Genomic DNA, 26,190 nt, shown 5'->3' on the forward strand with positions numbered 1-26,190 from the left:
TTCAGTCCTCTTCAATCTCATTTTTCAGACTTGTACTACCTAGTTTCCGTCTAAGCATATACAATACCAGTATTATGTGACTTTATTTTCGGGTAAGTTTAATGTTTTTGGCTTTTTTTTTTTAATGCGAGCAAATAAGGAGTAAAGAATAATGCTTTTAAAGTGCTATGTGTGTGTTATAAATTAAGTTAGACTACTAGAAAAGAAGGAATATAATTTATAACACTAACAACATCAACTATATCTTGATTATTACCTTTTCCTGTGCTTCTTTCCAGGCTTTTACTGGGTCAGATTCATAACCTCTCTGGACCAACATCTGAATCAAATCTCTTTTTGATCTGTTCTCTACAAGATACACACAAAGACAGAGGAGGGGAGGAAAAAGAAAAAAAAGGAAAGTCAGTGTCATGAAAATCTTACATGCAAGTATTTCCTACTATACTTAAATAATTTCCATATCTTCCTCCACTGTTAATAATTTTAACTTCTGCTTACTCACCAATGGTAATTTTTCCTTGAATCTTCTCCAGGATGAAACGAGCTTGGTTGTTCAGCTTGGTGGACTCTGCACCCAGCATTCCCACAAGCCACTCCTTGCGCAGGCTGTAATAATGTAACCGCAGATCAAAGAACTCCTTCAAGATGTCCTGCACAGTTTCGTACTTCTTCAAGCACCCCATGTGATCAAACAGCACCTAGAAAATACATGATAAGACTTGAGAGAGGCTGCATAACTCAAACTTTGTTAGCCCTTGTGTTTAGTTCTACTGCACGTATAAAAGCACCATGCAAAAAGTGGCATTTTGAGGAGTGTGAACTCAAACCTCACTTTGGAGCTACACAGCACAGAGCTGGATGGTCTTTATTTTTATTCAAAAGTAGATTTAGTAGATTTATTTTTATTCAAAAGTAGATTTAGGATGACATTTATGGCAGTACAATCAAACAAAAAGACAGCTATATAGAGAAATATGCCTGAATTCACTTGAATGACTAATTTTATCTACATATTAAATCACAAGTTCAGCAGCAAGTGATGATTCACAACTATTTAATATAACAGTTGCAAAGCTTAATAATCCTTAATAATCTTTCAATTCAGCTGTGAAATCTGTCACTTTTCAGCTGTGAAAACTACCATCCTTCAAGTTCAAGCACAAAGTAAGAAATCATTTTTACTTGATAAGTGGAATCAATCCTGTCTGGCTTTTGACGTTTCCAGTTTAGACATTTATAGGTGAACTAGTCACCCTCGGTGCCCTCCATAGTCAGCTGAAAGAAATAAACCCCTCTAAGGGATAATTCATCTATCCAAAATAGCTATCTGGGAGCTGGGGGACAATGGCCAAGCTCACATAACTTTTTAAGGTTCTTACACTAGGGCAGATTAATTTCTACACAGGTACAGAAAGCAGCCCTTACAATTTATTATTTATTTTGGCAGGCAGAAAATGCAGGAATTCAGCTGCAAAGCATTTTGTAATCTGTGAAATGTAAAATTAACAACAGATTCTCACAGTAGCTCCTACAGTTGTTTAAACATGTGAGAAATACAATCACCCTGATTTTGTAGATTGGCTTTTCAAGTACAACCCAGAAAATTAGTTAAGCGAGGACTGTTTCCTTTTCCAATTCTATAGTCATCCATTTGTTTTTAACCTATTTTCACACAGCTTTTGATATACAAAGCAATTGCAGCAATAATTATATTTGTGTCTTGTGATAATATCTGAAAGTAGCATCTGCCATAAATAAACCAGAACTGTTTTTTCACTATCTGTAAAGACAGGATGTTTGGAAATCTTCGCAGAAATTGACTTACATTCAAATCCCTCTCAGAACAGACATACCTGTATATTTATTCATATTCTTAGTAATTTACAGCACCATTATGTCTTCAGCAGCTTAAGAACAGTGTTTGCTATACCTTACCACCTAAAATTTGATTTATGCTGGTGGAAACATTGGATCATTTAACTCATATTAGAGGAGTAACAGTCCTGCAGAAAGCGCAATTTTGAAAATGTAATTTGTCTCAAGTTTAAAACTCTAATTATAATATGGCAGAAAGTTATTTGTATGATCTACTTTACATTAACCACTTTTGGTTCGCTGCACAGGAAATTTTCAATTACAGGAAGGCAACCACCCCAGGCCTGTCTTATTTGAAAGAGTCATCATAAAATGGATTTGCTTATTCATATTGACTTAGTATTGGTCATCATTACAGTTTTCTACTATTGAAACAATTTCAAATACACAATGCACTGTTCAATACCAAGAACCAAAGCATACTACAAAAACATTTGATTGTACAACAAGCAACAGTAGGGATTCTGATAGCCAAACATGAAAAAGTTACCATAGAATTACAAGTAAGACTTGTTTGAAGCTTAAAGACTTTGTGCAATCCAGCAGCTTCTGCCTGTGCAAGCTTTTCTTCTGTCATTTTCACAACAAATTTCACAGTTGTATCAGTGTGATATTCCTTATAGTCAGAAATCAATGCTGGAGTTTTTTCGGTCCCATTCAACATAGGTTCTAGAACCTGTTCTTTGTACACCTGTTGAAAACAGGGCAGCAAAAAATAGAACCATATGAAATGCCTTAAAACTGCAAACCAAATGAACAACATAAACTTCCAAAGCTCTCTGATACCAGTTATAACTTACAGAACCAGTATAACCTGCAAAATGCAGGCCAAGAGTAGCACAGACATAAGAGGCAGAAACCAGGACAGAAAAGGCTACTGTAAAGTGGATTAAGCAGGAGAAGCAGGTGTTCTATGTAGCATGGACAGCTGACAGAACAAACAGAGAGCCATCTTCTACAAAAGCACCCAGGAGAATGAAACCATATTCCCTTCCATGTATGTATAATCAGAAATTGATTATTAGAAGTTCACACAGACATAGGATTAAATAATTTATTGAGGAATTCTTCACTGTTTTTTGTTTATATTAAAATGTATTTCACTGTTACTTACCTGGGTCCATGTCCTTACAGGAAGCTCTGTAATCTCTACTGTGTTCCTGTCCACCACAAATATTTCACCACTCACTACATACTGATTTTGACCAAGTTCCTGAATGGTTCCTTTGAAGTTTTTGTAGTTTGGAAGCTGAAATTGGAAAAACCACCAAAGTGGTAATAATAAAATGTCAGAAAAATATTTCTTTTCCATACTCCATACACTTATCACTATACTGCCCTAACCCTCCAACAAACATCAGACTGTGAAAATTTGAAGTCATAGGAAAAATACTACAGAAAAACCAGAATACACACATGCAAGTGACAGGACCAATTATCCTACTGTCCAGAGACTAGGAAAATTCTTAAGAAGATGCAGTTGAACCCAGTGAGGTGGTGGGGTTTTGTTTTGATTCTTTAGTTTGGTTTTTTCTTCCTCTTTCTTAAAGAAAACTCTAAGCAGAATTAAGGCATGAAAGAAAGCAGATAAAGACCCCACAGTAAGTACAGAAGTGGTGCTACCTCCCCTAACCTTTTTTTCATTTTTGTGCTGTTTGGCAAAGATAGTGGAACCCATCCAGGTCAAATTGTAACTAACAGGCTGAGGAATTTTTCTTAACTGGATTGATTTCCTTATCCAGCTTCACACAAACACACACCAGCATACAGAAAGGAGCTAGATGGAGGCAGAACTCCTTCAAGCACCATGAGCTTCAGTTGACTGTGAGACTACACAGAAGGCCAGGGGGTCCTAAAGGAAGGGCAATTAATTAAAAAAAAAACAAAACCTCATTATTCCCAAGAATTTGAAAAAGGAAAGCCACTATGTCTTAAAAAATGATATCGCACATTCAGTGAACTGTGATCTAAATAGGGAAGAAAAGATGTTTCTGCTTCTATGGCTTAATAAACACAGCCAGGCAGCAAAATTCATCAGTTGTAAAATTAAGATTACATGAACTGCATTTCATCTCTTGGTCACAGATATTGTGGGTTCACACAGGTATTCCTCCTGCCCAATTTTTTTCACCCCACTTCTGCGACTTGTAAAATTTTGAATAAACAGAAGCTAAATGCAGTTCAGAAGTTGCTGATTTTCTTGAACAGCAGCAGTATCTTCTCCTCTGCCTACAGCTATATAAAAGAGAGAACAATACAGACAGGAGAAAGGAAATGTTAACTTTGTCTGAAGATACTTAACTAGTACCTTCAAAAAGAAAGAGCGATATACTTTTTCCTCTACTGACATGTCACAACGACCCTGTAAGACTTGTAACAGTCAGTAGACTGAAAAAAATGTCCTCTAAAATAATTGCTAAAAATACAAATAGCAATGTTTTTGCTTCAAAGTGAACTTCCTCAGCCTCATCCCAACAGTCAAGTAGAGCTTCTACATAAAATTACTGGGACAAACCAACTCTGACGATATAAAAATTAGAGAAGTTCTAGAGAGATAGGAATTGATTTTGTAAGTACACACATAAAAAATACCAATATATACTATTATTTTTACCATTGGGTGGGGATCTAGGCCATCCAGCATTCGTCTGACATTGTTTACAATCTCTCTGGTATCATAGTTTGGCAATTTGCATGCCCAGCCAGTGCCAATTCCTTCAGCTCCGTTTACTAAGACCATGGGAATGATGGGAATATACCATTCAGGCTCTACACGCTGGTTGTCATCATACAGGAATTTAAGTAAGTTGTCATCCACTGATGGAAAAAGTAGCCTTGCTAAAGGGCTTTAAGAAAAAAAAAAAAGAAAACCATTTAACCTCAAGGCCAGTAAGTAAAGAACATTTTGCTTTAACAGCCCTTGGGCCCAGATATGATCTGTTTGCAGATTTTTCTCACATCTTTCTCTTTCTTTGCCATTCTGAAGCTGAAAATCCAACGTACACACTTCCTGAGATAACGAAGTTCTTCCCAAAGGAATAGTGTTCATAATAGATGAAGTTTGTTTCCTTCACAGCAACACATGTACCCGGTACACTAGCAACTGTTGACATTTAGCATCTACAAAATATCATCCTTTGAAGCTTTCAGAACACACAGCTCAGTGTGACACTGGGGCACCCAGTAATAAAGCAACACAGCATCGAAATAGTTGCAAAATTTCCTTGCTTATCTGTAGGAGTAGCAAAATGCTATGAATGTTCAAAACCACACTTATGAGATCCAAAGCAAAATATGAGCTTCTATCAAAATATTTAAATCTTTCTCCGTTTCTCTCCCCCACCCCCCTAAAAAAGGACTGTTCTGAAAGGATAAGTTTCATAAGAAGACTATTTAGAAGTATGCATTTCGCCAGACAAAAATAGTTTACCTTAACATGGTGAAAATATAGCGAGGGCTGGCAGCATCCTTTCCACCATGAAGCCTGGTGCCAAACTGACCAATAGGTTGTAACAGATTCACATTGTTACTTCCGACAAAGTTCTGAGCCAAGTTGACTATAGTCATCATTAATGCTTGCTGCAAGAAAATAAATATTCATAGTAACAAGTATGAGACAGTCTATCCTCATCAGCCAGCAAAACCTATTTTTAATGGCCCAAAATTGTGTGATGAACATGAATTAAATCTTTAAGAAAGCAGTCTCCCTGAGAAAGAACTGTTGAAACCTATTACAAGGGCTGCTGGAAATATATATGCTATGCTCATGAAAACTCCTGAGCTTCTCAACTTCTTCAAAAACACTTCTAAGGCGGAAGTAAAGGGACATAAACTGACCACACTTGCATGCACAAACCACTGCTCATGGCTTCCAAAGGGAGAAGAGAAGGGATGGATGGGTGGTTAATATAACCACTGTTGCTAATATTTCAGATAAATATAAACAAAACAGGACCTAGAAAAAATCTTTGTTCTAACACTGTAATAAGTTTCAAAGAACAGCCTTGGCTTCTTCCCTTAGAATACTGCATGTTTCTTGTTTCAGACAAAAATTGTCCTAGAACACAGTTCCTATATTCCTATGATTTCAGAATCTAGTTGTTTAGGTAATTAGTTATCTACTATTTTGGCACAACCCACAATGTATTTGGGATAACACCTAGCACCAACACTTGGAAAGAAAGAAAATATGCTGTCTTATCAAGCTACACACAGCTTGGTTCATGTTCTTTAAATGTACACCTGTGATTGGTAGAATTGTAGTCAATAGTTTGCAATTTTAATAGCAGAAACATTTACCTAATATTTTATGTGGGAATCCAGGGCTTCCCTCTGGCTGCCCTGGAGGGCCTGGGACCCTGGCAGGGGGTCAGGAACCCCCCTGTACAGAGCCCCGATAGACACTGTCTGTGATCTCTGTTCAGGGAAAAGAGTTTTCAATCTCACAGGATGATTTACAAGCTCTGAGTGTTTGATATGAGTAATAATTAAGTGTGGCACGGGTGCAAAAGTAAAATTTTAGGATTCTAGATTAGGGGTTCAAAGGGGACAAGATGAAGGAAATCGGGTGTGTCTTGCCCTTTTCCTCCTTCTTCATGCCCTCCATGTCTCACTGTAGTGTTGGCATTTTTCTATTGGTTTAGGCTGGGAACACACTGTTCAACGTAGATGATAGATATTGCCACATTATTGTAAATATAGCACACGTAGTTTCTGGTATATAATGTTTGTAACATCCCACTGAGGGGCAGAGCCCCACACGCTGCCCTGCAGGACAGACCTGCGGCAGGGCAGCAGAACATGTTAGAGATAAGCAAAAATAAACAACCTTGAAAACAGCACAGACGAATTATGGCTTCTTCTTTGGCAGCGGGGCAGAAAGACAGAGACTTTTTACAATCTCGGAATCATCAATACCTCAGATTCTGACAATTTTACTTGGGCTGAAATTCCTCACAACTTCACCATCCTCCATACTCACCTCCCCATGGTGATAAGCTGACATTTCAGCCACAGAACCAGCCAGCTGAGCAACCTTTACTTCACGTTTATCATTTCTCTTAAAGCAAGTGAACAGAACCTTGCGTTGCCCTGGTTTCAGACCTATTAAGAAGAACATCCCATATTCAACACATACGAAAGCAATGTTTTCAAGTGATAAACTTCCTTTGCCTTATTATCATTTCTAGTCTCTCAAAAGAAGTCTAAACATTAAATAGAAGCAAATTCACACTAAAATATCACCAAAATAATATCATTTTTAAAAGTAATTAAAAATATTTTACCGAACTCAAAAAATTACCAAAAAAGTGGAAACAACCTTTTCAGCCAATTATACAGCATTCAAGATATCATTCTAATAAACTGCACCTTGATCCTAAATATACACTTCCACAAGTCAAGAATTCTTTCCATTCTGCTCAGCAAACTCTTTCCTAAGAATATCAGCACAAATTCAGCAATGACAGATATAACTGCAGCTTACATGGATTTCACAGAACTCTGAAATTTTACTTCTTGTGTGAAATTCTCAAATATGTATTAAAATTCAATACCAAAAAATGTTATCCTCTTGGGATCTTTTAAAGTTTTAAGAAAGAAGCCAGCCTTTGATCTTCTGATCTGATCTTCTGAAAATGTTTATTTTCATTGCTTAGGCACACTTTAGGAACAACAGCTGTGTGGAAGGGATTGCATTATATTTCCTGTTATCCAGAACTTGATAACCAGTTCTAGATCACGCTTATTGAGCTATTCAATGTCTTAATTCACATACATTTCTAAAATGAACTAAAATATTGTTTAATGTTACCATTAGTACAGTGGGTCAAATATAAGAGCAAAAGCTGGAAGGAAGACAAAATGAAAAAAAAAAAAAGAGACTGACTTCAATTTCCATTTCATTCAAATATGTAATATCCAAATTTTTTACAGTGGCTCTGCATCATGTTTTTCTTCCAGCACTCTATGGAATACAACAGACTTAAAGTATTTCCTTTAAAAGGAGAATCACCAAGGAGCAAGAATTGTAACCAGTTGTGAAGATACAGTCAAAATTCTTCATTTTCATTACTTTTTCTGAGATTTGCCACCAGGCTAGCCTGTCATATATCACCTGATAATGCTAAAGGACAAAAAACATTGCTAGAGCACTACACCTGCTGCACAATTCATATATCCATGCCCAGAATGCAGAATTACAGCCAAAGTTGGCAGAAACACTCATAGGAATTATATATAATATTTGTAGTATTATATATACACCTATATTGTTACACATACACATAGACATACACAAATATATTAATAACTATGTTCCCTTCTTATTTACTTACATTTCTGTAGAAACAGTCCACTGCAAGTTAATTCTTAAATATTTAATGTTTCAGCAAAATCGTTCTGCTGTTTCTGAGAAGGCAGTCTGGGTACACTATGCTCTAAGGAGCAATGATCTCTTGAAACATACAGCTCTGTAAGTGCCCAGGTATGGGAGGAAGTAAGTCTGGAGAAGCTGAATCATAAACTGACATCCTTTGGTTCCTTAGGTGGGAATCTCCATACCTAACTCAGTTTCATTCTGTATCAAAGCTAGGGATCCATCTTACTGTGAAGCTACTGCCCCTACCTCCTGAACAATCCCTCTCTTTCATCCAAAACACAAAAAGCTCTTGCTGCACTAATAGCTTGCTATATAAGTCTGCAGTGCTAAGAAGTCTGACCAGCTCCACTCTAAAATGTACTGAGAACTGGAGATAAATGCACTTCACCAGTCCCCAAAGTCTCAAGGCCTTTTTCCTGATCATAGTAAGCTTGTGCACACAGACAATGACATGGGCAGAAATTCCTGTTCACGCTGTCTGCAGACAGTTTTACAAATGAAGCTATAGTGTAGTAAAAACTGCTCCTTTTAATGTACATGCTACTGCAAGGGGAGGGTTAGTAAACCTGACTGACAAGAGCCTAACAAGATTACAGGTCAATAAACACTACAGCACTGACTGTGGTGCAAGACTGAGGGGAGAAAATATTTGCATCTTCATCTGCACTCAGCTGCTGACTTGAATGTTAATTATTATAAGCACTTAAGAGACTTGCTTTCGCTGATGGTATGAGCAGAAACAAAGCCCTTGTAGGGACTAGGGAATAGATCTGGTTAAGTAAAAAGCCTGCACAGCAACAGCTTCAACTTCCTCACAGAAGAAACATGGCAATTCCTTAGCACATAAATCACTAAATTGTTCAGGCGGGAAGGGACCACAGCGGCTCATCTGGTCCAACCTCCCCAGGCAGGATCATCTTTGCACAGGATATGGTGTCTCTCTCTCTCTAATATCTCCACTGAGGGAGACTCCACACCCTCTCTGGGAAATCTGTTCCAGTGTGTGGTCACTGCACACTGAAGAAGTTCTTCCTCATGTTCAGGTGGAACTTCCCGTGCATCAGTGTCTGTCCAGTGCTTCTTGTCCTATTGTTTGGCATCACTGAGAAGATCCTGGCTCCATCCTCTCGACACCTCCCCTTTAGATACTTATACACATTGATAAGGTCCCCTCTCAATCATCTCTTGAGAACCTCAGCCTTTCCTCATAAGAGAGATGCTCCAGACCCTTAATCATCTTCACAACCCTCCTCTGGACCCGCTCCAGGAGCTCCATGTCTCTCTTGTACTCAGGAGCCCAGAACTGGACACAGTAGATGTGGCATCACCAGGGCTGCACCTCCCTTGACCCCCTGGCACTGCTCTTCCTAAAGCACCCAGAATACCAATGATATACAAAATTATAACAAACACATGCACGGAAGTTCTTATATTCTCTACCTGAATCATTCCAGTGCAAATCACAGCTCTAAAAACCATCAATAAACAAAAAATAGTCCAAAAAATCATAATGAATTATCAGCTTACCATCAACAAGGGAAGGGATAGATCTCTCGTTGTCTGAATTTGAGAAAAGGATCAACTCCTTGTTAATGAAATCATTGTAAGTCAAATGTTTTGTTGCTGTACCATATAAAAATTGCTGAAAAAAACCACATACATTATTCATTCAATACAAAAACTACACTACATTTAAATCTCACCTGGCAGATTTACTGTTATTATCTAGGACTAACCTCGGGAAGGCCGTGTAGTCGACGCTGCCGTCTGTCTTCCATGAAATTTGTTAACCATTCTTTTCGGTCATCAATCTTCTTCTTACTGAAGGCCTGGAAAGATTCCAAGTACACTAAAGTATCAGCATATAAATGTTTGTGCAAATGTTTGTTACTTCAGTCAGAATTCTAAGTATATTGCACTTTTTGATCAAGTATCCAATAAGGCTTATTTGGACAAGCTAATCCGTATAAGTAATGTTTACATTTAAGGAGCAGTACCAGTACATGACTACTCAGACATTTTTGCACAAGGTTTTTTGAAATGACAGATCTCTCACTGTTTGCAATTTAAATTTATATTGCTGTCCTGAAATCTGCACACATTTAGACAAATCTTATCATTCTTCTTCCCTTCTTCACATCAGAGTTGCGCTTTGACACACAGGTTTGAAGGTCTTTCCCCACACAGCTTAAAGCTTGGGTTCATCATTTAGACTGAGCTGTAACCAGCTCTCATCAAGACAATCAAGTGAAGGTATTAGAAAAAATACCCCACTCATGTCCTCTCCATGCCCTTTTTGCTTTGTCAATAACTTGCAGCTGTTCCTGACTGGCCATCCCTAGTCCTCTTGCGAAAATTGACAACCTGACAGAATTGACACTGCTCAAAAAGCCTAAGCCAGAGTTTGGGCCAGCTGACTGACAGCCTCAGCCTTCATGATGACAAGGCATCATTTCCAGCAACCACTTATCACTACAAAAGGACACAGGAATGTTCTGACTTTGTGGTGTTACAGAAACAGAGTTCCCCTCCAGTGAGTTACTTCTCCCAGAAAGAGAAAAAGATATAAAAACTGAACATGTGGTTTAAACAAGACTTTGACTACTTTGGGGAAATTCTGTGAGCTGCTGAGGTACTGCCTTTTTTTCTCAGGGAGTAATATACAGAAACTTCATTATGTCCTGATTTCAACCACTTTCCTGCGTAAGAACACACTCAGCAGCACCATCTTTTTCAAAGGACTCTGACGGGAGCACTCCAAAAGACCTCAATGAGTTGTGTCAATTCCTTGGAGACCAAGATGCTACATAATAAATATTAAATGTAACTTAGTTTCTGAGAAAGGGCCTAAGTCATATCACCCTGTTTTGCATCAGACTGAATTCCCGTGTGAACCAAGCTTGATAATTCACAGTACCAGACATCTTAAAATTTACGATTAGGCTTTTGTAAAAAACAGGACTAAGTTCCTACAAATTTTTTCTGGCTCCTTTCAGTTTATCTATACCTTTTCTAGACCACTGAAGTGACAAATGACCAAGAGCTGGATCAGCATAAAAATTATTTCAATAGAATAAAATCAAAATGAATGGAATGAAGAGCTGTTCTCAAATATTTATTCTTCAGTAGAATAAGAAGGGGATTTTTTTTTTGGCTTCTCCACTTAAAATTGCTCTTTTAATACTTCATATACTAGCAAAAGAGCTCTTCAGAATGGTGAAGAAGTTGCTCTGTGAAAGAATTTTTGCTTTCCTAGATTTCAGCTATCAAAAGGTCTGCTGGGGTCCACATACCACCCAGAGGTAAAACCGGGGCTGGGATTCCAGCGATCAGCTGTGGAAATGCAGGTGGAAGTGTAAGTGAAGCTTCTGCATACAGCTCCAGCACTAGCTGGTAGTTGCTGAGGTATAACAGAGGTGAACAGCTCCTTCCCAGACTGACAGAACACTATTTTATGTGACAGTGAGGATCAGCCATAATTGGTTACATGGCCTTATATACCAGCCTTTGTATGGAGGTCTCTTTGCAGAAATAGAGATCAGAATAGATCTCTATTCAGAGATCTCTAATATTAGAAATAGAATTCTGTTAGTAAAACCACACATTTTATTGTACCCACAGGATAAGAAAAAAGTTGTTTTGTCTAAGATAGGTATTTTCCTTTTTTTTCTCTCCTACTCTTTCTTCTCGCTAATGCCACCTACAATTAAAATAGCAAATTAAAGCAGATAAAAGTGGAAACATTTCTTGAGAAAACAGCTTAATTCCAGACACCTCATACTTTGTCCTTCCACAAGCTTTCTTTGAAACACAAGTATTTTACTACACACTATTTACAAAACTTCAAATTCAAATATGTATAGCATGTGCATGGATACATACATGACACACTGACATGACACACTTCAATGAATAAACCATATTTATCTAATCTTATTTGCTCAGAAACAATACAGACCCCTGTGAAACATAATTTGTTTGGGCTCTATTGCCCAAATAAATAAAAAACCCTCAGTGTACTTTCTTGTATGTTCTGTCTTTAAAAGCAGTGCTGACTGTAACATTTCCTGATATTCACACCACACAAAATTATCAAATCTAAAAGCAGAAGGTAGAGTTCATTTTGTGTCGTGGATTAACCTTATTCCAAAATTGAAAACATTTTCCAAAAGATTCTTTCTCCACCTAAAGTATTTTTTTCGGTGTCTTGGTTTAACGTAGTTTGGTTTTTAACTGATAAAGCTTGAGAACAAATGAACCTATGAACATCAATTCTCTCCTGAATCAAGAAAAAGGAAAGGGTGAAGACACATAAAGAAAACAACATGGGACACTGAGGTCAGTGAAGAAGGAGTCAAATTCTAGATCAGAGGAGATTGAGGGGATGCCTTAGTTTTGAGCTGAAATTCTCTTGTAAGGCTATGGTGAAGATATAATTGATATATCAGACCTTGTTTTTTCCCCGTAATTCATGGAATGCACTGGGGGGATATAGCATTCTAACTACAGCTGTGAGCAGAAGCACCAGTATTGAAATAAGCTGTTATCCAATGAGAAGCTTGAACAGAGAGGGACAAGAGAGATGAGAAACTTTGCCCCAGGAATTTAAGAAGAAAACCTCTGCTCCCAGAGATAAAAGAAGAGAACTTTTGTTTCTATACTAGAACAGCTCATCCTTAACGTTGCATCCAAATAAGCTGAAATGACCCATGGTGGTATTTATGGGAAAAAACTTCCAAAACATGTGAGGAATTGCAGACTTCTGGGAGGCTGCTGATTCACTGTGACATTGAAGCCACAAGAGTTTCTTGTGGAGAAGTCTCCATGGCGTGGCAAGAGAGACTCCTCTCCCTAAGACAACTGAAGAAAGACTATTTCAGAGGTGGTAAACTGACTGAAAGTCCCAGGTTTCGTCTCTTTACACTGCCAGTGGGTAAGAAAAGTGTGGGGATAGGAGAAGTGTTCTGAAGATTTATTCTGATTTTCTTATGTTTCTTTTATTTCTGTTTTCTTTACACCTTTTAAAGTTTCAGCCTGCTTTCCTAATCCCTATCTTGCAGCAGGAAATTAGTAAATAATTCTAGTGTGTGCACTGGCATTTGGCCAGCACTAGACCCACTTCATTAATGGGTGCATTGGCCAGGAAATGAACAATTGGCAAACCAAAACCACTACACTTAATTGGTGTTTCCACCCAGTTTCCAAAACTGCTATACTCAGGTACTCAAGAAAACAAAAACAAAACAAGCCCTGTCACAACTTCCTCACGTGCCATTTTCAGCACACAACGAAAAATAAAAACATCATCTAGAATCACTTTTCTGAGTTCTTACCAGTGTGATGGCAGCATCATCCTCAGGTCCAGCGTATCGAAACAAGATCCGATGCCTTTCCATGTCTGCAAAATACTCTTTTGCTTCTTTAGCAGTGCTGGTACCCAACCCTGTACAATAAAAAGAAATAGTTACTTATTATTCAAAATTAAGGTTTTATTATTTTGTCTCTTTTATTTTCCTGGGAATATTATAAAATCATTATGTAAGGTACTATCATGAAAAGCTATAATAAAACTTCATAGCACCCATTTATTATTATTTATTCTTAGGGTTCACATATTTGTTTTTAAACAAACCTTTGTAGTATTTTATCTTCCACGCTTTATGATTTTCCATATGCTTTTTCCACTCATCAAATTCAGGAATACTATAGAATGAAAGTTCTTGCTTATTTTTGCTTGCCTTTGAAAAAACAAACAAACAAAATCAACATTTCTGTTGTGCTGCAAGTAATCCGTAAAATCTCAATAACAGAGTCCATACCTTAACAATAGGGGTGATGAATTCCTCAAGAAAACCATGTTTCAACAGTGATGGCCAATTGTGATGAATAAAATTGATCAACAAGCCCTTTATGTGAGATCCATCCTGATCCTGAATCAGAACATGGAAACATGAAGCAATCTTGTATCAGATTCCCCAAACCACCAAAAAACCCACTCACTGGCTTGAATACATCAACACAGTGTCTGATGACAAAAAGCATAGAAAGGAACAATTGGTTTTAATTTGGATTCCAAACTGGACCTGGGTATGAAATAACCACCTGTGAAAGTCACTGTCCCCGAGCTATGAAAAAAGCTCTCCCAAGCCAAGTACATGGTTGTTGTTCAAGGTTTCTCTGCCTGTGGCATGTTTTTGCTGAGAGCTAGACAGCTCTCCCAGACACCACAGAGCAGAATTTTTGTGGAAAAAAGCCAAACCCAGCCACAGTTCTCATTGGTGGCAAGATGTTGGATAGCCCAGTCATAAGATTATCCAAAAAAAAAACTGCCTACATTCTTGTTTCTACCCGACTTTCTAACAATACCACCTCATTTACTGTCAATTTTGTCCTTACTTTCAACATATTTTTGAATTATCAATAGCATGTTTTTACTATTACTTTGGCTTCTTGCTATTTCCTGCAGCGAAGTTCAGCTGTACATTTAGAACAACCAAAACAACATAGATAAATGAATCCCTTAAAGAAACCTCAGAACCTATGAAATTGCAGCAAAACACATTTTAAGAAGCTATTTAGATTAAAACCTGTGAATTTCAGACTTACCTGATCTGTCATGATCATAATTTTTCCATATCTCAAGCTTTTCAGAGATTCTGGATCTTCGTAGCTTTTCTTGTATTGTAATCCAACTATTTTGATGATGTTGTTGATTTCTGCATTTTCCATGATCTGTACAAAGAAATTATTTTTGCAGCCAGTGTAAAAAGTAGAGATTCAGAAACATCCCAATCTTTATTTTTTCAATGCACCCTGACCTCAACTTCATAAGCTTTTTATTCCCACCCCTTGAAGCCTTTGCACTTTTAATGATTTCTTCCATACACGCAAATTCACAAGACTGCACCACTCTCTTTCTCCACTACAGCCAGAACACTTTGGATCAGGAAAGCTGGGAGAAAACTGAATGTGTAACAAAAAGTAATCTCACAAAGCTGCCTTCTTTTTCCACTGTTTTTATGGGCATCCGCAGCACACCTCTTATTACAAATTACGAACGGCAGCAGGAGCAATATGATGGGGTAATGCTGCTGATTCATGTTGTGAGTCCATGACATCACATGGTAATGGAGAGAATACAAAGTTTTAAGGGCTTTAAGTACTCATGTGAAATGCGAATATGAGTCATAGCAAGATTTCCTTTCACTTGTGAAGAAATGAACTTTATAATCCCAGTACTGCATTGCTAGAGTTAATATTTACATGCTTATCCCACGCTTCAAAATAGCTTGTACTTTATGAAATCTCAGTCACAAAACTTCCATGAAAAAATTAAAATATGAAGATGTAAATCTAGAAATCAAGAATAAACAGGACATCCATTTGTCAGCAAAAAGGAAAGGACAAAACTACACACCTGTTTGTGAGAAGCTTCTCGGACATTGAGAATTTTGCCCCTGAGTGGGAAGACTCCGTATCTGTCTCTACCAATAACGCCTAGGCCAGAGACAGCTAAAGATTTGGCTGAGTCTCCTTCTGTTAATATCAACGTGCAGTCCAGGGAATGTTTGCCACCTGCAGGCCAGGAAGAAGTAGAGGGAAGGCAAAAAAACAGAAAGCGTAACTCAATTAAAAGAAATAAAGTTGAATTCTTTCTACTCTACAGGTAGTTTTTTCTCATCAGTTAATTTAAGTAGGCAGAATTTCTCTTCTTAGGGATGTCCCTCCATACCACTAAAACTGCGCAGTAATGAGTATCCTTGCCCTCAGCAGTGCACTATGGATTGCTATGGACAAGGACCAAATGGGATGCAATGGTGGCACATCTTATATAATGGTTTCCAAACATCTGCACAAAAAAGACAGATTGCTTCCCTACCTTCACCATTTCAGTTTGCTAGCTGCAAATTTCTTACACACATACATTATATGCATGTCTGAGTTACATACAGGAGTTATTTCCCATTCTGCATTTTCACTTTCCTCACATATATTTTAAATAGTAAATTGTTAAATCACATTTTTATGGTTTTCCCTTTTAATTGTCTATCAGCTAAAGCCAGACAACTGTACAAGAAAATTGTGAGAAAAGCTCAATGAGAACATTTGCACTTCTTATACCTCACAAATTTCTCAAACAGAAAAACAAATCTTTACTAACAGTGTAATTTTGATTCTACAAGACACACAGCATTTCGGTGCCTGTGTGCTCAAAACTGGAATAACATTTATGTTCTGCCTATTGCAACTGTAGCAGTGGAATAGATGTTCTAAATAAGAAGCAGGCTGAAAAAAGGAACCCACCCTTCTGCTACAGTGCAAATGCTCATTAAGTAGCTTTGCTATTTTATCAAGGCCTATGGTAGGAAAGACTCCAAAATAAAAACACTTCAAGCTGGTTGAGTCTCACCTACTGCTAATAAGGTAGTTTTGAATATAGTGGTATTTAAAATGTGTGCTGTAATTTGCCTTTACCTGGTAGATAAAGACCAGCCCATACTTCCTATTACACAAACTTACATTCAGTACCTTTGGTTTTCTGAATCAAGACATGTTACTTTATATAATCTAAGGCAGTTTTTCACACTGGCAGTGACTACCTACCAGCAAGGTGGACTCCAAATACCTAGAGAAACATCAGTCTGATGTTTTAGAATATATAAAAGCCAATATTTTTCATAAATGAACTGCAGAAAACACACATGAATGTCATCAAAGTTCACTTTCTTCTGGAATGGATGCAATCAGTAGCAATTAATTTCATGGAAATAAAATATGCCAGGTATTTTCTTAGGCACAGCTCTAAAGAACTCCAAGACAAAACTACATGAAATGACAGGTTCAAAAAATGCTTTTTTGCTTCACCTGATATAATATCTAGCTGCTCCCTTACAATATTCTTAATTTTTGTTTCCATTTCTACCTCTTCTCCCCCAACACGCCACTGAACTATGTATAGCTGTTCAAGGTGGCAAGAATGACCAGGTATAGGACGCTTTCTTTACAGAGGAGGGGGAGCAACACATGCATCACTCTACAGATACGCATCTCTCCTATACTTTAGCATTAACTTGCAATGATTAAAGCATGCAGGGTACCAGGCACAAAAGAAACCTGTGAATGCTGGACCTCGGCTTCAAACTCACTCTTGAAGTAAAGATAAAATATAAAAACCATAGAAATGACTAAAGTCAGAGGGGTTTGTGGCCAGAGAACTCTCCCTGCTGCACTCCCTGTGTGTCCACCCTGAATGTGCGATGTCTTCAGTGTCAGAAATCCAGTATATTCCACATCTTCAGCAAACCAACACCTGGCTAAGCCTCCTCAGGAGATGCAGAGTTCCCTCAACATGAAACAATAATTAGGCATCAGAGAAATACCTGGGTAATAGGCATTCATGTCATGCAAAGCTTTAGGCATGAGTGTGCAGCCCAAATGAATCCCTATATGCCTTTGTAGTTGAGGAACTTTCAGGATGAAAACCAATAGAATATTTTATTAGCTTCCTTGTTAAGAGATTCTCCCTTCCCCTCACCTCCAGTCAAGAGTAAGAAGTGATTTTGAAGCCTGATCTCCAAAGCAAAGCTAAAAAAACTACCAAAAAAGTTTGTCCAAAATCAGTCATTATATGAGTTAGGAGCACTAGGCTTGATATCCATGAAAATACATAATTTTTTCAAGCATATAATCTTATTGGCAAGAAAAGTATCAGGAACTGATATCTGAATGAGGAGTGAAAACTCCACAGGCAAAATACTAAAGTAGATGCAATTATCAACTTTTGAGGCAAAATATGATATCTGAATAAATGAAAAAGTAATTAAATACTGAAGAAAACTCAATTAAAAATTAATAACGAAAGAACCAAAATTAAAGGAAGGAAAATTAAACAGAACCACCATCTCAAGTCATCTTTGGCTTGAATGTTGAAGCACAAAAAAAACCCCAAACCAACCAAAACCAAGCCTCTTTCTTAGTGTTCCATGCTTTTAACTACTCAGCTCACCTACATACTTCACTGCAATCTCTCTACCTTTGTTAAATGTGAGGATGTATTAAAAAACAACTAATAATAACACAGATTGGCAACATTTTGAGCTCTTTAGCCATGTGTGCCCTTCATATCATTCATTCAACAACTCCCATCCCATTGCTATTGGCACAAAGACTGCCAGCTGATCCCGATCCCTTATCAGTGCTAAGAAAGCAAGCCAGCAGAGATTGCCAGCTTGCCCTATATTCCCAGACAGGAACCTATGCCATTTAAAGTCTAATGAAATAAGTCTCTTGAGCCATTCCCTCAGGCTTGCACACTACGTGATTTACTTCCTCTACCTTCTGACCCTACAAAGATTCTGATCTTTCTACATTAGAAAGGTCAAGAAGACCAGCCCAAAATGGAATATTGGTACCACCATTTAGCAGGAAACCACAATTAGAAGATATACACTCTTCCAATACCAACCCAGATTGCCACTTTTGTTCAGTGTTATTAATTCTCTACCCTAAGGAGGGCAGCATTCCTGACACCAAACTCACTATCACGTTTGAATTCTAGCTCCAGAAAGTTTAGAAAACCAGAAAGATTTTTATTAAAAACCACATAAGGATGAGAAATAAAAGTCAGGCTTCAAATTAGCATGTCTGTGAAGAATTTATGAAACAGTAAAGAATTTAAAAGTAAGTGCTCTTACCAGCATCATTAGCATCATCCAGTTTCGGAATGCCCTTGATTTTACTGTGTTTCACTGAAGAACATTTTTTGTTCAGTTGAGTTTGTGCCTTAAATTTGACCCAATTCAAAATACTCTCTATGATACCACAGTTAGAGGCCTGTGGATGAGAAAAATAAAGCTTCAGAGAGCAGATTCTTACATCTCAGTTTTAAATCATTAACACTGCTTCTAAAGTCCTCTAAATTTTAAAAATTGAACCTATGAAAGGTGAAGGGATTAACACACACCTTAGTATTTAGCACTTTATGCACATACAAGTAAAACACATTACAAAAGGAATTTCCTTTTCCAACACTTCTATAACTGATGGAAAGAGCAAAGGAGGTCTGAGACCTAACAAGAGGTTGTCTTATGCTGTGTAGTTGATGTGCTGAGACATTTTAAGTACTAAGCATTTGTTTCCTGGATTTTGACAGCAAAAAGCAGCCTTATGGGATATTTATGACAACTTAAATTTTCTTTGGAAATCACTGAAAATGGCTGAAGGACAATCAAAACTATTTAAGAATGAGCTTTCTACCAACCCCTTGAGAATCTGATACCAATTTTAGAAACACATCTGCAGCAAAACCAGCACATAGTATATTTTCTAAACTAAAACTGCTTTAGGTTTTGTTTCACATCAAAAGAAAATACAGATGGAGCAAAATACTTTGAGCTTTGGCTTTTAATTATCCCACATAATACAGCATTCATTGTTGAGATTGTACTGCACACTTAATGCATCTGGAAATCAATGTTTACTTCTGGGAATATTAAAAACACTATAAATCAAACCTGCTGATGGTAATACAACATGTATTTATTCTTCAGATTTCATTATACAAGTCTGTTATGTTTTTTTTTTCCCTCTAAATTCTATAACACAGAATTAGAAGAATAAACCACTATACAATCAGTAAAGTTTTGATGCCAGGAGTATTAGCGGTGGCACTGTTCTCTTCACTACTAGAGTTTCATTTAAGGCTATTGGCATTAAATAGAACGTATATAAATAAATAATAGGACATATATAAATAAATTGGACAATTCTACTTTTCCTTTATTGTATGAAAATGTAGTAAAAACCTCTGTGATGTATTTCTACAAATACATTCATTTAGAACAGCAATTCTTAGTCCATCTACAGAAAAAAATTTAAACTTACTTCCTGACAATAATGATCGCTTTGAATACTACAGGCACCATTTTGCATTTCCTTGATTACTGGACAAACAAGTCAATGTGAAATATCCTCTCCTTCTCTTTTCACTCCAGTGAAACGGAATAGGACTGATACCAAAGAGTAAGGCAGACAATATTCTCAACTTCAGAAAAATATTTTAACACAAAAAACATTGATCAAAGACCTTGTTTAGATTTTAAGAGTCAAATTCATTTCGTTTACCAATATAAATGCCAGAATCTCCAACAAACAAGTTGATCAGCTTGAAGCTCACTTTTAAATCCAGTGCAACAAAACACAGTCACTGTATCCATTATTAAGACCAGAGAATGAACAGACTTCATCCCACTTCCCGAGTATGCAAATGTCACTGCAGTACCACAATGAACTATAACTAATCTTCTGCTACAGAACATACATACACTTGGTCCAGTGTGTCAATTGCCACTTCACAAGGGAAAAAAGAGGTTTACTTACTGCTTTAAAAAATTTCTCAGATAGCTGGCACTTGGACCCAAAACTTTTAGGCTGCAATGTCATGTTTTCCTTCGTCTGGGAATCAAATGATGGGTTTTCAATCAAGCAATTAACAAAAACCCATATATGGTTCTTCACCTGTTTAAAACATAGAAACCAATTTACTCGACAAAATTCTCACATTCACATTTTTCAATATTTGTGCATAAAGTTACTTGCCTGAAATGGTTTGACTGAAACTCCAGCTTTATTCTTCTTTTTCACCACTTCTATCAGTTTGCCCACAACCTGATCCACCACGTAATCAACATGCCTACCACCCTGAATGAGAAAAGAGAAAAAAATACAAATAATTAACAAAATAACCATTAAATTTCCTAATAGTTTACAGCTGTATTAACAAAATCACTGTAGCCATACTTTGGTACAGAAATCCATGCACACTGAGTTGCAGCATATGATAGAAAAATCTGTTTTTTCCAGGTCATTCAGTCTTCATTCAAGTGAGGATGACAGAAGTTAATTGATTGATTACTCAAACACCTTCCTTTAAATTTGTAGATAAAAAAGCCAGGGTATTAATAAAATGTTAAATTCTAGTGGTTGTGATAGGAATTCGTATCACTTTGACTAAAATCTTGTTATGAAAAGTGAAGTGACGCAGGCATATCCCATAAAATGAAAACACGTCTAACTCAACATTCTTATTTTACACAGATCACCTTTGTTTTAGATCAGCTAGCACCTTACAAAAATACAGACTAAATACTGGTTCCTGTTCAGAACAATCTACATTAGGGCAGAAAAGACGAAGAACACATGTCTATGGAGAAGTTCATAATGAAGTAACAAACAGAATAACCCTCGCTCTTTAAAGCTGTATTTAAAACAGAACTGAGGAGGAAAAAAAAGCTCTTGGCAGGCATGAGGAAGTATAGGATAGATAAGAAATAAGTAAGAGAAAACAAAACCAAGCATAAAAAGCAGCAAAAAGAAAAAAACAAGTAGCAATCAAATCCCAAAAGTTAGGATTTTACATTTTAAGGCAGAATATGCATGTGAAAAGACTGAAAATGTAAAGAAGTTGAATTGATGGGATAGCAGTTGTTCTCAGCTTCATGCAGAAAGCAGACATTTAAATTTAAAAAAAAAAGGGAATAGATAAAACCAAAATGGTTAACTAGTAAATATTATTAGTCATAACCAAACCATAAGGTGCACTTCAAAGAAACCATCTATGGTTTCTCTCAGTTCCTAGAGTCATCTACTAAAACAGCAACACAAACCATTAGAAGCACCATACAAAGTCTTTTCTCATGGCATTTCTTCTAAAAACAAAAACCAACCAAAAAACCCACATCTAAACCCCAAAAGCTGCCAAATTTAAAACACAACTGTTTTTATCTACATATGAATGACAGAGTTTCAGCAGAGGGAGAGTTCAATGGAAAGCTGATGTATCAATATCCTGCTACTTTAAAGAAAAATAAATCCATTTCCAAGCTGTAAAGAAAAGCTATTATCAGAAAATACCAAATTACACGTTTCAAAATCATTCCACACTTGAATGGTAATCGTAAAATGCATTTTTTTTACTCATCACAAAACTTATGCTTATGGGAACATCTCAATATATTTTTCAATTTAAACTTAAGCAATTTTTAAATTTTGCTAAAAGTAGCATCTGACATATCAAGAAAACCAGCAATTTACTAGTTATTACAGCAGTTCCTATTCTTAGGAACTGAATAATTAGGAGATACTAGTTATTACAGCAGTTCTCCATTCCTGAGTCCATTCTAAAGCATGCAGCTGTGAGTGATGGATGTTCAAAGCTCAGAGCTGGGACCTTCTCAACCATCTCACCAGCAGGTGGCAAATGGACCAGAACAGTCTGGAACTGCCCCAGCTGTCAGAACAATTCCATACAAGACACAAAAGCAAAAATACCCTCTGAATCTAGAGGGCTGCAAAGATTATTATAACTTTTGAATTATGGGGAAAAAGAGCTAGAACTGCATAACCTTCTTTTTCCAGAAGGTGATGATGGAATCCCTATCTTGCAAACTTCAGAATGCAAAGGTATTTAATAAAGTGCTAACAAAAATCTTAAAAATGAAGCTTTGACTGTCTCCTATATACTATTCTTCTCATAGCCAACAGTTTCCATCAATTTGGAGGTAAGCTACATTTGAGCTCTATGGACAGATAAATGGTCCATATGGTAGAAAAATCCATAAGCTAACAATAAATTTGAAGATTTCATTTAATTAAAAAAAATAGTTTTACTACTTCAATCCTATTTTCTTCTGCACTTTTAAAAATTATATTTATTCTATGAAAATAAATCTGAAATCTAGAAGAACAGTCCTGAATTTTTTGCTGAACTCCAGCAAATTTTAGCAAGTTAGGATTCTCTCTCCATGCAAGTCTACCTCCTGACACTGCAGATGTATTGGCTGAACATTTCTGCTAAAGTGATTGGTAGTATTAGTTAGCAGTGCCACCACATTGAAAATATCATTAGATTGCTATGTTTACAGCTGAGGTTTCTACTGCAATTTCTACCACAGCTACTATTTGAAATTCAGAACTTAAGACGACCATGTTTAAACAGTTTTGAAGTCTCAAAGAAGGTTATCTGTAGAACTGTTAATAGCTACAAACCTTCTTTCAATGCTGTATCAGAGCCTGAAGTCAAATCTTGTGGTGGTCTTCTATGGCAAAATTTTGTTTAAATGGGGTGCTGAAAAGGGTAACGAATTTACAAGAACTAAACAGAGGAGTTGTACTTCAACATACTGCTTGACCTCCCAGACAGCCCTCAAAAAACAACACATCAGCAACCGAAAAAAAACTTACTTGGAATTTATAGCAAGTTTAAATAAGGTGGGGGAAAGTTACTGGCTGGGTGAAATCTACCCAGATGCAGAAACAAAAAGCTGTCAGCAAACAATGATAATTAACAGCTAGAATGCACTCCTTACCTGTTAGCAGATAAGAGCCAATGCAGTTATACTACCCATTATGATCCATCAGTGGGTAGCTATTCAACAATTCCTGGTGAGGGGGTTCACTGCCCAAACATCCCACACCCAGTAACAAATATAAAGCATGGATTTAGAGAGTGGGGAAAACTAGAAATTACAGCACTTACTTTTGAAGAATACACAGAACCTTTTCCTATGCATATTTCAAAAGAATATATAATAACAAGCTATGTGTAACTGCATGATGGTGAAAACTGATCCAGAAGAGTAAAAGTCAAAATCTTTGGAGTAAGTGTATGCAATTCATTACACTTAGGAATCAGGAAGTATTCAGTTTTTTCAAACAATTTTTTTTAGCCTGGTATCAACCATAATGAAGTTTCCCTACATTGCCAGTTTCTTCATAAAAGTATTGTACACGTCTTTAAGGTCAGATTATTTTTCTTCTTTATGCTGCACAAGGAGGCCTGAACTAAAACAAAGTTGTAACCCTTCTACTACCTGATTTGTCATCTCTAGTTCTGACAAAGTTTTTAATTGCAATGCACACTTAAAAAGTAAATATTCTACAATGAAATAACCTTGCCCTGTTACCACAGAACATTTGTCCAGCTACACTAAGAGCGACTGAAAAGAAGTTATATAACAAAAATTATGTCTCACCAAACACTGGTTAGACATCACCTACCACCAAGATTAACACTGACATTTCTGGGTACCTGCTAAACTGAAGTGTAGCCACCAATGCTTATGAACCATTTGTGCTACCATTAAAATTTTCTTCTGACTCTTTCAACAGAGATCTGAGCAAGGAGAGGTTTCCATGTGTCTGATTACCAATTCTTATTTTTCCCATCTTTTGGAAAGCTCATAGTTAAGATTCTCTAGAAACAGTATCACCAGTTACTGGGACTGCTTGTTCTAGACTTGTTAATTCCAGCTTGTTAGATCTGCTACCTCTAATAACTATAGTGTTTAGTAAGAGCTAACAACTTAACTACCTAGTTGCTGGGTCACTCATCCAGTGCAATTTGTGAAGAGCAGAAGTGACAAACACTTTTTCACCATGGTGGACCACAGATCTCTAAACCTGATTCATGCCAAAAAAATGAGTTATGCTGGTTGATTTCAGGTGGTCCCCTTCCTGCCTGACTATCCCCACAAGCACCAAGCTGTATGTTATTTAGTATGCTGAGCACACTGCTGCTTTAGTATAAAAAGCTTTGTTATTTTCTCACTACTATTACTATAGGTGCAAAGAAAACCTAGATATCCTTACAAGATACCAAAAGAAATGAAAATTAATCTCAACACTTCAGGCCAATTTTTTCAGCCATTTAATGCTTCATGTACAGAGCATTTAATGCTCAAGGACACCAAAAGCCATTTTTCTCCTCCAAAACTTGCTACTGGTAGCTTTAAAGGCGTTTGTACACTTTCTAACCTTACTTTCAGAATTATCTTATTAAAATGTGTAAAAAAGGAAGAAATAAATTAGTTCCATTGTCTTCAACACCATGCTCACATAAGACATCAGTATCACCAATAATGACTACTAGCACTTTCAAAAGTAGTGCTTATGTAGAAATACTGCTATGAATGTATTTTGATTGCATCCAATTGCTCTGCCAGCTCCTCTCATGCAGAGGATTACCTCACCTATTTATTTATAGCAACCCAGATTCACTTTCTTATCAAACACCTGACTGTGTATAGCCTCAGCAAACATTTTATCATTTCCATTTTGTACCATTTGATCTAACCACTCACCTTTGTGGTAGCTATACTATTTACAAAGCTGATCTGCTGGAACCCTTTTTCACTCAGAGTGAGGCACACATCCCATCGTTCATTCACGACTTCGTGGATGACTTTGAGCGCGACTCCAGTTTCATCCAGCTTGTCCTTTACGTAAAGATCTACGTAACTGCGAAATCCATTTACCTACAAGTAAAGGTAACAGTCACTACCCTCTGCACCAAATACTCAGTACAGCCAAGACATATCAAGTGATGTTCTTACAGGTAGTTTCTTCCCATTCAACATGACTTTGACTCCTTTGCATGACCCAGCCAAATCATATGCTCGTCTTGTCATCAGGGCCACAATATCCTTATCAAGCTTTTCCATCTTAAATTTAGACAGATCTGGCTGGAATGTAATGCATGTGTAGTCATCACCTTCAAAATGTTTGATCTTGGGTTCAGAGGTCTTCATCATGTTGTTCATCCAAGTCTTTGGAAACAAAACATTTTAGATGTTAGTTTACAACACCTTACCCTCCTTTATTCCCTTTTCTAGCTACGCTGGGATTGCAACAGTTACACAACAAAAACCTCACAAACTTCCTTTAGAAATTTCCCCTGGTAAAACACTACACAAAGTTAACTGATTTACAAAACTATTCACGAGCATAGGTGACAGCATATTTGTGGTTTCTGGAAACAGGCAGGTATTATTACATTGATGGACATGATTCTAATGCAAATGGGGCCTCCCACAGAACTTACTAAATTAGATACAAGTTTGCTGGGATTACAGTCTTTGTTACCCATCCGCTTAACACTT

The 26,190-nt window shown here is 37.0% G+C and overlaps 1 protein-coding gene across 2 annotated transcripts in view; it reads right to left on the reverse strand.

Moving 5' to 3' along the window:
- The window catches only part of TOP2B (DNA topoisomerase II beta), a 61,020-nt gene that overhangs the window by 11,121 nt on the left and 23,709 nt on the right, over positions 1 to 26,190 (reverse strand). For both annotated transcript variants that reach the window (XM_002197434.7, XM_030266964.4), the window contains exons 7-25: positions 25,645 to 25,857; positions 25,393 to 25,566; positions 20,852 to 20,953; positions 20,633 to 20,770; positions 18,949 to 19,087; positions 15,672 to 15,829; positions 14,861 to 14,986; positions 14,074 to 14,184; positions 13,887 to 13,992; positions 13,588 to 13,697; positions 9,991 to 10,083; positions 9,782 to 9,896; positions 6,857 to 6,978; positions 5,306 to 5,454; positions 4,490 to 4,721; positions 2,990 to 3,124; positions 2,366 to 2,566; positions 503 to 698; positions 257 to 348 (exon numbers count right to left, since the gene is read on the reverse strand). In XM_002197434.7, the coding sequence (XP_002197470.4) occupies positions 257 to 348; positions 503 to 698; positions 2,366 to 2,566; positions 2,990 to 3,124; positions 4,490 to 4,721; positions 5,306 to 5,454; positions 6,857 to 6,978; positions 9,782 to 9,896; positions 9,991 to 10,083; positions 13,588 to 13,697; positions 13,887 to 13,992; positions 14,074 to 14,184; positions 14,861 to 14,986; positions 15,672 to 15,829; positions 18,949 to 19,087; positions 20,633 to 20,770; positions 20,852 to 20,953; positions 25,393 to 25,566; positions 25,645 to 25,857 (2,712 nt within the window). The remainder of the gene's footprint in view (positions 1 to 256; positions 349 to 502; positions 699 to 2,365; positions 2,567 to 2,989; positions 3,125 to 4,489; positions 4,722 to 5,305; positions 5,455 to 6,856; positions 6,979 to 9,781; positions 9,897 to 9,990; positions 10,084 to 13,587; positions 13,698 to 13,886; positions 13,993 to 14,073; positions 14,185 to 14,860; positions 14,987 to 15,671; positions 15,830 to 18,948; positions 19,088 to 20,632; positions 20,771 to 20,851; positions 20,954 to 25,392; positions 25,567 to 25,644; positions 25,858 to 26,190) is intronic.

This window comes from Taeniopygia guttata, chromosome 2 (genome assembly GCF_048771995.1).
Source record: "Taeniopygia guttata chromosome 2, bTaeGut7.mat, whole genome shotgun sequence".
Taxonomy (NCBI): Eukaryota; Metazoa; Chordata; class Aves; order Passeriformes; family Estrildidae; genus Taeniopygia; species Taeniopygia guttata.